We start from the raw sequence: 12,033 nt of genomic DNA on the forward strand, positions 1-12,033 counted from the left end.
GAAGCTTCAAAATCATGAAAAATGAGGCAGTAAAGCTTATCCAGGATGATGTGGGTGTGTCTGTTGAATGAACTGAAGCCACGCCCACTCAGGAGATATATGACCCTCTCAAATTTAAAAAAAGTTACAATCTGAATTGAGGAAAGCTCTCCATTAGCCTGCCTTTTGACCTTTAGTTGACCTAAGAAGAAGAGACAAAGGCTGTTTTTGAATTGGCCTACTGTATACTCCAGCCAAACACAGTATGCAGTATGTATTGCACATTGCGTACTGCGTTCGACAGTAGTATGCAGTATGACTACCAGTCGGACATTATTGTGTAGTATGCTTGGCCTGGTTTAGCTGGTTTCCGGTGTACAGAAGTACATCGTAGCCTGGTTTTCCATCCATTTACATACAGAAAAAATCCAGGAAGTGTTTTTATTTGATTTTTCAAGATTTTTATAGCCGTTGTTTTTAGCTTAGCATGTTTAGTGCAGTGAAAGGGCACACTTGACAGCACCTTTCCGGCCGTTACGAGCCAGAACAGTTAAACAAAAACAACGGTGACCTTATTACAACTTATTCGCTATAGTACTTGTTAAAAAGATAAAGAGAAAAGGTAATGGCACTTTTTGTAACCATCAGCCGCTGCGGTGAAATTTCCGTCCCTCTCCGCTATTACGAACTCTGACCCGACACTTTGCATTGTGGGTAACAGTAGGCGAAGCAGACTGGTCGGATACATACTGTGAAATTTTCCCGAATCAGTACGTCATCCGGGTATTTTTTGTATACTGCAACTTTCGCATTTGTTCGCATACTGCCTACTACATTTTGAGCAAATCAGTACACACTGCTAGTGTAGTAGGTGAATTCGAAAACAGTCAAAGTCTGTTTTCTGGCTAAAATCTCTGTTATGATGCTTTAAATGATCCATAGACCACTGTGGCTGATAGATTTGGCAAATTTACCTCACAGTGAACAAAAAAACAGCATTTAACTAGACCTCGGTACTAGACCTTCATCAGGCAAACAGTTTGTTCAAAAAGCCAGGACATGTTAAATAGGAGGTGGCCTCACACCTGCAGGCACCTTCTCATCATGGATGCCTCCATGATGTTCTTGTGTTTCAAATACATGGGCCAGACGTGGCCATCGAACAGGCCGGGTGGATCTGGCACCGTGTAGTTCCTAGAGGTCTAGTACCGAAACGTTGTAAATAAATACATCCTTTTTTGCAAGTTGGACAGTGTGCGGGTGTTACCTTTGAACTGTACAGGGTCACAAAGGCCCAAAAACAAGCAGCAACTAAAGGCACAAGAACCAACAAAAAAGCAGCAACCGGAGGCACAGGGACTCACAAACAAGAAGCAACTGAAGGCACAAAGACCCACAAAAAGATTCAACTAAATGCAAAAAGACCCCAAACAGTCAGCAGATGCAGGCTCACAAACCCACAAACAGCAAAAACATGCAGACTCACAAACAAGCATTGCAGCTAGTAACAAACCGAGTTAGGTAGGTAGGTTAGGTAGTAAGACCCACAAACAGAGAGCCCCAGAGGATGGTGGAGGTACTCTAAATAATATGTCTGTCATTTAGAAATGATAAATGCCATGTTTTTGCTAACCCTTTTAACAAAGCTTGCATGTGTACCCTTCAGTGGTATTAACTGTTTTATTTTAAGTCCATTTTGTTGACAAGCAGAGTCAAAAAAAACTTGTTCCTATGTATTCATAAATCACAAGAAATCCAGACCAATCAGAGAGCATTGCTGTAAAAAAGCCCTTGCCCCGACAGGGGTTTAAAAACTCCAGATTTATGGATACATTTGTTGAAAGGAGTGCCACACAGCATTAAGCCTGTTTTAAGTAAGCAAAAACATTCATACCAGCTTCATCTCATCAGGTGAACTGCTCTGTTTTTTTTTGTTTTGCCCAAGGCCAAACTGAACTCAATTTCCTGGTTTCAGAATTGTATTTTTTTGATCTATGTTTTTGCCTTCACCCTCACCAGGTCTTCCTTCCTTTATGTCCCCTTCATACCAATTAACAGCAACCACTTTCCATGTTATTACTCCAGTCCCCTGTTACTATAGCAACCTGCATAGGATTTAAAATGAAAAGCAAAGCAGAGTGGTGGACCAAATCTAATCAATGCTCCTTCTATTTCCTGCCTTATGTTGTATTGATGTTCTGATACCATTCTTTAGAGGCTGTAAGTGTGGTTTTTTTTTTTAAAGCAGCCATGTTGGAAAAATCCCAAAGATGCTCGTCTTTTTGTTGAAGAGTTCTTTGTGTCTTGTCAAGAAGGAGACGGAGGAAACTAAATGAACACTTGAGATCAGAAGGCTGCATGAAAGTTTTTATGTCACCAGTGCTTCCTTATAATACAACCTGGGCTTCAAACCGGAGGACTGAATAATTTAACCTCAATGACACTGAAAAGAAATAAGCAGTGCGAGACTTTAGTTTGAAAGGTGGAAATTTATATAGTAAACACAACATGACTGTGCCCTAATTTAACACTAAGCACTAAGTGACAAGGTTCCTAATCCTAATGAAGCCTCTATGTGCTACTGATAAATTATAAAACCAACCATGAGGTCCTTAGCTGCCACAGTAACCCAAACCAACCTACACGGTCCATCAAGACCCACCAACCAGTCTATGTAGACCGATAGGCCGAGGGAATCACACTAAAGACACAGTATAAGTTAATTAGCTGAAAGGAAAGGTTACAGACCAATAAAACTAATAAAACCTCAATTCCAAAAAAAGTTGGGGCACTGTGTATAATGCAAATGCGAACAATGCAATGGATGTCAAATCTCATAAACCCATATTTTTATTCACAATAGAACAGAAATCAGATGTTGAAACCGAAAATATGAACTCATTTGAAATATAATGAGAGCAACATATCTAAAAAGTAGGGACAGGGCAACACAAGGCTGGAAAAGTAAGTGGTTCTAATCAGAAACAGCTAAAACGAGCCTTTCAGAGAACCAGAGTCCACTGGAAGTAAAGATGACCAGAGGTTCACCAAACTGTGAAAAACTGCATCTAAAAGTTGTGGAACAATTTCAGAAGAGTGTTCCTGGAAAAAAAAAACTGTGAAGACTTTGAATATCCCACCATCTGTACCACATAATAGGGCTGAACGACTTTGGAAAATAATCTAATTGTGATTTTTTTCCCCCAATATTGCAATTGCGATTTGCTGTATGCGATTATTTCCTAATTTTCTTTCATTCCTAAACAAGGGTTGAACAATTTGTTAAAAGTGTCTAATTCTGATGATTTTGACTTGTATTGCAAATTGGATATAAAGTATTGCATTGAAGCGATTTTATCCTTTTGTCTTATATTCAAAAAAGTGCAAAAAATGAAGAAGGCAGGATTTTTGTAGACTATTCTAAAAATTACTCTTGAATGGTTGCACGATATGTCATGCATAACTTCACTGCTGCAACAAAAAAGAAGTTTAAATCTGGTATTTTGGCACAAATTACAGGTCAAAGAAATATTGCACCTTTTGCGATTTGAAAATTGCAGCAGGCCATACTGTGATTTAATCTAATTTATGATTAACTGCCCAACCCTACTACATAATATCATCAAAAGATTGAAGGAATCTGGAGAAATCTCTGTGCACAAGGGACAAAGCTGAAGGTCAAAATTGGAGGCGTTTGATCTTCAGGTGTCACTGTATTAAAACAGGTATGTTTCTGTGCTGGATGGGCATATGAACGGTTGCAGAAATCACTATCTGTCAACACAGCAGGCTGTATCATCCACAAATGTAAGTTAAAGATGGCTGAAATGAATCAAAATTTGAAACTCTTTTTTGGAAACCTCAGACACTTGACCTTGCAAAGCATTTGGATACACCAGTTTCGATGTTTCTCACTGGTGAATCCATCCTGCAAAGCTCCCGTCTGAACCGTTTGGGCCCAGTTAGAAAGTGACAGGACCAATCAGCGACGATGGGCAGTACTTGTGGGTGCGGCGGAGTCCTGACGAAAACAAGCAGCAACAAGACCGGTGTAGATATATCGGAAGACATTAGTGTGAATGATGCTAAAGTGACAGCTTTATCAACTTAACATTTCTTTGTTAAAAGAAGAAGAAAGAACAGCAGTGAGTTGTTTTCAAAAATGACAGAAGTCGTGTACTGACATGTCTGCTGTCACAATGGTTTGCACTATACAGTTCTATATAGAGTCTTTTCTTCGGTAGCTGCGCACGCTCACCTCTCTAGCAGAGACGACGTCACGTGTTTTGTTGCTCTGATTTGCCCGTAAAGATGTGACAGACAGAACGTTCATCCAATCACCCTCCGAGTTTATTTTTCGAAGGTTCAGCCCTTTCCCAAACACTGTATATCAAAGGTTTCCCAGATGGATGTGTTTCACACATCCATCTGGCGTGTCAGGCTGTGTCCTGCAACTGAAGAGTAGAGGGACCGTCCAGCTTGTTACCAGTGCGCAGTTCGAAAGCCTGCATCTCTGATGGCATTAGTCAGCATTCTTGCACCCTTTGCACATCCTGAAACCATACTATCAACGCACATGGGCTTGTATATACTAGAAAAAATACCTAATTAAAACTTGTGCATATTTAAATCTTAATTTTCAATACTTTTTTCAGTTAAATTTTAATAGATATATTTTACATATGTTTCATTTCTGTAAATCAAGAGCAAAGCTAACTAGAGTCAAATTCCTTGTTGCGTACAAACTTGGCCAGTAAAGCTGATTTCTTAGACGTCTTTTCAGGGATAATCTTGACTATTTCTGCAAGACAATAAGAAACTGCCTCCATCAAATTCAAAATGAGCATTTTTTTCTGAAATGGTATTATGTCTCAACATCTGTCATGTTGTTTCTGCTTTATTTTAATTGAAATATGGGTTTAAGCGATTTGAAAATCATTTCATTCTGTTTTTATTTACACAGTGACCCAACTTTTTTGGGGTTGTATATTCCACCAGTGCTATATGAAAGTTGTCCTGTAATGAGTATTGATCAATATCTATATTAAAGTAACTACAACCCTTAAAAAGAGGAGACTTTACGGACCATTTCCTTCATCATACAGCTGAATCTTATGGTGCACAATATAGATAAATAAAGTAGCAGATGATGAAAGTTTTTGTCCCTGCTGCCATCAGCTTTCTAACTGGTTAGCCGAAGCCTGTGTTACTTCTTATTATGTGTTATTGTTATAGGTATTGCACACTGTCTCTTGTGCTTCTATTTATTGTGTCGTTTATGCTGCTTTTATGATTGATCTAGATTTATGTCTTTACTGCTGGCTGCGAAACAAATTGCCCTTCACGGGGATAATAAAGTGAACCTTGAACCTTGACGATGAAAGCTTTATAGCTTCAAATATCTCACACAGAAGCCTACAAATTGTGGTTCTGCATGCAGCGACACAGGGGAAATTTAAACCAAGCTCGTCTGACCATTTAATGTCATGGATAATTAGAGTCAGAGCTCTGAGAGATAATTGAATCATTTACTTTACAGCTCTGCTGAACAGTGGTGCTGAACACAGCAACAGGGATCTATAAAAGGCTCTCTATAAATCTATCTTTATATACCTAACAGTCAAATGTGTTGGGAAAAATTCAAATGAGTCATAACATGAAAGATAAACAATGTTGAGGTGCTAAATCTGTTTTGTGCTCTCTTCTACAATCTCTCTTGTTTTGTTTGCATACACATGCAAAACTCCTCCTACCTATCTGATTCACCAGACCAAAGGTGGTTGAGGATGGTCAATAGACTGTAATTGCATAGGCCTTCACCACCACACAGCAGTTTATTGTTGTGATGCTGGTCTGCAATTCAGTTATTCACACAAACATTCATTAGGAGGCGGTCGTTAAGGGGCGGTTTTATCCACAGAGCACAGCTTTGGCTTCACTTTCCCAGCTTGCATTCTGTGTCCTCAGCATTATGTGAGAAGACGGCACTATGTCAAATTTCAGCAACTTAGAGGGCACTGAGCTGAATTTCATTACCTAGAGCAGGGGTCCTCAACCTTTTCAGCCCGTGACCCCCCAAAAAAAGGTACCAGAGACTGGGGACCCCCACTGTACCTGAATGTGGTTGAACACAGCCATGCACATTCAAGACAGTCATCTGCAGACAAGGTCACCCATACATGGGATAAATGGGAGAGCTTTCTGGCGCCCAGCCAAACTGGGGGCCCATGGAGGTCAACAAAACCATTATGAAGTTAAGCTGTGATAGCTGTGATAATATTTTATAATTAACCTAATAAAATAACCACTCTTATCAAAGAAACAAAAATATATTTTTTATCATTTTGAGGTAAATAGCCTTCTTAAAAATGTAAAACCCTTTTGTTGAAAAAAAAAGGAATTAAAATGGAATAAAATGGCTAAAATGGGTTAATAATGGCAAAGAAGAGGTGGATAAAGTGGTGAAATTGGATTTTAAAAGTAGCAGAAATGGGTTAGACATGAAAACAATTACATAAAAATGGCAACAAAAAAAAATCAATGGCAAAAATGGTCTGAAATGGCTTTAAAATGGCAAAAACGTGGAAATTTTGTGAAAAAATGGAAAGAGAAAAATCGATATGAACTGGCAAAAAGTGTCAACTGAGAAAGAGAAAATAGGCAGATATTGGCAGATTGGTTAAACTAGCAAAAATTGGCATATCAGATGTTAAAATATGGGTAAAATGGGAAAAACTGTGTGTAAAAAAAGTGGTCAAAAAGGGGTCAAAAGTGGCAATAATGGGTTAATGGAGGCAACAATAGGCTTAACTGGCAAGAATTGGCTTAGAAGTGACAAAAACAGGCAGAAAAATAGTGGTGGGAAGGGTTTAAAATTGGTGTAAAGTGTAAATTAAAATTATTGTTAGTTTTTTTCAGGGACTCTGGAGACCCCCTCTCAATGTCTCGCGACCCCCAGGGGGATCCCGACCCCAAGGTTGAGAACCACTGACCTAGAGGGCAATTGTAGGGCAATTTGACAAATTCTCTCCACTTAGAATTCTAGAATATTACATGTACCATACAAAGCCAGGTCTCCATATTTACTAATCAAATTCAAACTGTACAATAAAGGCATTACCTGGTCCATCACCTCATTAAATGAGTCTTCCTACTGTCTTACAAAGGAGATCACAAAACTAAATGAAGACGGCTCCCCCTTGCTGCATTATTTGGTACTACAAAGACATTCTGACTGTTGTAAGTGACATTAAGATTGAAAATCTGTATACTAAAGGGGCTTTTTAAATGTCTGAGTGAGGGGACTCACCTTGGCTCTGACGTTCTCGTAGGATGCCGGGCTCACCAGAGAGAAACAGATCAAGAAAACATCCTGGAGGAAAGAAAAGAGATATTGCAGATACTGGTGAATTTTGATTGCTTTCTCTTTTGCCAAAAAACAGCCATCATGAGAGTTTATAGTAGCCATGGAAATGCTGGATGTTATATGAAGGATATTTTCATGAAGAAGCCTGAAAAGCTGCTGCTGCTCTGCTGTGCTTTAATCATGTTTGTGCAGCTGTGCATTTTTATATTCTCTAGTATTTGTTTAATCTGCTTTTATGGGGTAAAAGTGTCTCAGGAGAATTTTCTGTGTCTAGCTGGGTGGTTTCCTCCAATATGAAAGCCTTATTTGAAATTCACTTCTGCTGAAGCTCTGCCAGGCTGCAGTGGTGAATAAAAGGATCCAGTACCTCTGATTCAGGTATCAACAGTGTTAGAAACAGTGAATTCAGCAGCGTACCGTCTGTGGGTAGGACAGAGGGCGGAGCCTGTCGTAGTCTTCTTGTCCAGCTGTATCCCAGAGGCCCAGGTTGACCGGCTTGCTGTCTACCATCACGTTAGCTGAGTAGTTGTCGAATCTGTAGGGAGCACAGGTGATCAATAAATGACTTAATGGGGCTGATCATTAAGAACACATCAATCCCTTCATTTAGAAAGGTCAGTGAAATTCCATCGTATACTTAATAAAAAAAGATTCAGTCTAATTCTTCAGACATCACAGATCTCTACAGTCTGAGTGGAGACTCAGTCGACAAAGTTTCATTTATTAGTATGAAGGTCAAGGACAGGCTCATATCTCGGCATCTGATTGGATGAAAGGCTCTCCTTCAAAATACATTAAAAAATCTAGTGAAGAAGCTCAAATTAAGACCAGGTTTTAAAAAGTGTGGTTGCTTATTTCAGCTTGGTCGTTTCTTTATCTCTCATTTGTGTAAGTCATGCTTGTTGTACAACCTCAAAAGCACCCCAAAAAGTTGGGGCGCTGTGTAAAAGGTAAAAACAGAATGCAATGAATTGAAATCCTATAAACTTATATCTGATCCACAATACAGTTAAAACTGAGACAGTTCATCATTTTAGGAAAATATTAGCTCATTTTGAATTTGATGGCAGTGGCACGTGTCAGAAAAGTAGGGACAGGACCATGCTTACCATTGTGTAGCATTCCCTCTCTTTAAAGAACAGTCTGTTATGTCTGGGAAGTGGGGTGTCCAGTTGAGGGAGTTTGGGGAGAGGAATGTTTTCCCATTCTTGTCTGATACAGGATTCTAGCAGCTCACCAGGCCTTGGTCTTCTTTGCTAGATTTTTCATTCTATGATGTGCCAACTGTTTTCTTTTGGTGAAAGGTCTGGACTGTAAGCAGGTCAGTTCAGTACCAAGACTCTTCTATTGTGAAGCCATGCTGTTGTGATGGATGTGGTATGTGGTCTAGCCTTGTCTTGCAGAAATATGCAAGGGCCTAAACTGAAGAGACACTGTCTTGATGGGAGAAAATGCTGCTCTAAAGCCTCTTTCTACTTCTCAACACTGATAGCCTTCCCTGGTGTGTAAGCCAGCCCACAGGCACTAAAGCACTGATAATAAACTGGATGGTCCATTTTTTCTTTAGTCCACAGGACACAACAACCATAGTTTCCAAAAATATTGCCACAATTTGAGTCATCTGACCACAGAGGAGTTTTTTTTTTTTTTTTGCCTCAGTCCATTTTAAATGAGCTTTGGCCCTGAGGAGTTCACTTGTAGTTTTTTTTTTTTTTTTTTTCGTATGATACAGCTTTAACTTGTATTTGTGGATGACATGACCACTTATGTTGGCAGAATCTTCTCTGGAAATGTTCTTGTGCCCATGTAAGGATTTCAATTACAGAATCCTAGCTGTTTTTAATGCAGTGCCACCTCTCTCAAAAACATGCAGAATTTTGTTTTTGTTTTATGAATGCTAGTCTGCACCAAGGATTGTAAGCCCTTTCCTTGAAGAGACATTGTAGCACAGCATCTGTGGTTTGACCACAGAACAGTTTTCCATTTTGCATAGGGGTTTATGAGATTTTCTATCACTGCCCTGTTTTTTGTGGGTAAAGTCAAGGCCATGAGAACCTCATCTCAATACCTTCATCTCCTCAGACAAGCCAGTCTTAGTAGTCAAAGGCAGATGAGTCTTCAGAGATAGAGTAATCCAGTTATTATCAATGCACATGAGGTTTTTGATAAGTCTTTTGTTCCCAAACTGTGCCTGAATAAGAACTGTCGCAGAGAGGTGTTTCCTTCTCAACTAGAACTCAAAATTTCACCAATAAAACAAGTCCAGCCTTATTCTGGGGTAATGGAAGTGTTTGAAATCCAATCCTTGTTTTTTTCCTCTCCCAAATGTACCATGATATAAGTCTGAGAGTGGTTTAGTCTAAAGGGAAAGATGTGCATTTCTTCAACCGTGAAAGACTGATGTCTGCAGTATTCCAGGTGGAAATACTGAAGCAGCACTGCCCCCCTGTGGCCATTATGGGACATCCTTTCTGATGTGTTTGATTAGTTTCTGTCTTTTTCTTTTACCACTTGTTGCAACACATATAAAAGAATCAAAAAGGCTTTAACAAGGTGAATAAAAAATTAACATACAAAAAAGTAGTCAGTAATATCATTAAAACCCTTTCTCTCCCTGGGGTTTGCTTTATATTGTATAAATTGGATTGATTTAATGCCTTGCAGCCATATGTTCCTTTGCATTCATACAGTGGCCTTTTATATTTAATTATTGTTCAGAAAGGCATGTGAGAAAGCATGTTATTAACCTGTGAATGAATGATTTAATAATGTAGCTGTACTGAGGGAGCATGTGCATGTCTGTTCTACTCACACAGTAGGAATGTACTCCCCGGGAAAGGCATTGGTCGTGTAGCTGATGAGCAGACATGTTTTCCCCACAGCTCTAAAGAACACACAGAGTGAGACATCATGAAAACACAGAAATGCAAACAGTTCATTCGTTTTCACAGCAAAGCTTTAACCAACTTTGTCACACTGCTGCAAGTTTAAGTGCACAGAAGGTGAGCAGAATGGTGAATCCAGGTTTGTCTTCTTGTCAGTTAGAGCAGTGGTTCTCAACGTTTTTTTCCTCAGGGCCCCCCCCCCCACTCGCATCAAAGAAAACTAAGCCCCCCTCAGACCCACTCGGAATCATTTGAAATTGTTTTCATTGATAAAATCCCAACATAACAGACCTATAAAGACTTGTTCTTGACTAAAGATCTATGTCCAAACTATCCATTATTATGACAGTGCACTAGGACCACTCTTGAAAAAACAAAGACTAAGTTCAAGAAGAGAAAAAAAGGTTAAAAAATTTAATTCATTAAAAAAAAAAAAAAGAAAAGAAAAGAAAAGAAACATTTTTATGACTTTAAAGCAGTAAATGTCCCAGAACCCTGGATAAGGATTTTTAAGATTATTAAGCCCCAAAGTCAAAATCTGACCACTGTTTTCAGTTTGGTTTCTTGTAAATTTTTGGCTCTACACTGTTCTAAAGTTAGGCATTAAAAAACTCTTAATTGTTGTTGTTTCTAATGTCAATTTGAGTCTTTTTAAATTCTGAAATTTTGATTTTTTTTTCCTTGTAAATCCCAGACTTTAGGAAGTCTGAAATTTTGTAAATAAAAGACTTAATAAGCTCAAAAATTTGAATTTTTTTCCAAACAAATTTTTGACCTTTTTGAATAGAAATCTACACATTATTCTTATATTTTAATCTAATTTAATTTTTTTTTATTCAAAAAATTTTAAATGAACATCTAATTTTGACAATGTCAGAGCAGAAATCTTTGGCGCACCCCCTAGGGGTCCCCGGACTCCAGGTTGGGAACCACTGAGTTACAGCGTATATTTCTGGCATCTCTTCAATTTCAAATATGTGCTGAATTATTGGATAAATTCTCCACTCTATATCCTCACCACTAACAAACATGTGCTGCCTATATTTCTGATTAATTCAGGTTATCATCTCACAACCTGGTAAGATGAGCAGGATTTATGAAATAGGACAAAAGAAAAGAGATACTCTGAGGATATTTGAGGGAAAACATCTGAAAGATTTGCATGTCCAAAGAGTCGTCAAAACAAAACAACATCCCTCATGGGAAAAGATTTCATACAATGCAGTAGTTCTTGTTTTTGTCTGCAAAATCTCAACAAACCAGCCTGAACACGCCTGTTTGAAAGATCCCCTCTGTGCAATTATTTAATATGAACAAATCTAATTGTAACAATCTCAGATCAGACAGAGCCCTACTTAGCCCTCTGAGATCTTTGGATGTAACCCCCCATCCAGTGCTGGGACCCCAAGTTTGGGACCAATGGATGATTGAATTTTGTCTTTTTACCAACATCATGTGTCCAAAAGTCAACATGGGTATATTTTGGCCCATCGCTGGAGTGCGTCCAAGGTGCTCTCTTCACCTAGTGTTCATTTTACCCACTACTTTTTTAACCTGTTATGCCTTAACCCCATTTATTAGGATACTGCTTGAAATTTCTTTCTCTAAATGAGTATAACTCTGTAACTACAAGTTCTTTTTGAATGATCAAGGTACAATGACGAAGAGAGCACAGAAGTGTATATATGTGTATATATGTTACCGGGTCAGAGTCAAAGTTCAAGTTGGTGCACATATTATGAAGGAAACATTTCATTTTCGCCTATTCTTTGTGCAATTTTAGCATATCCCATAGAAATAATG

The 12,033-nt window shown here is 38.7% G+C and overlaps 1 protein-coding gene across 1 annotated transcript in view; it reads right to left on the reverse strand.

The window, feature by feature from the left end:
- The window catches only part of LOC121508527 (ras-related C3 botulinum toxin substrate 2), a 48,645-nt gene that overhangs the window by 6,030 nt on the left and 30,582 nt on the right, over positions 1-12,033 (reverse strand). The window contains exons 2-4 of the mRNA XM_041785450.1: positions 10,158-10,229; positions 7,763-7,880; positions 7,289-7,351 (exon numbers count right to left, since the gene is read on the reverse strand). Of these exons, the coding sequence (XP_041641384.1) occupies positions 7,289-7,351; positions 7,763-7,880; positions 10,158-10,229 (253 nt within the window). The remainder of the gene's footprint in view (positions 1-7,288; positions 7,352-7,762; positions 7,881-10,157; positions 10,230-12,033) is intronic.

The sequence above is a fragment of the Cheilinus undulatus genome, linkage group 4 (genome assembly GCF_018320785.1).
Source record: "Cheilinus undulatus linkage group 4, ASM1832078v1, whole genome shotgun sequence".
NCBI lineage: Eukaryota > Metazoa > Chordata > Actinopteri > Labriformes > Labridae > Cheilinus > Cheilinus undulatus.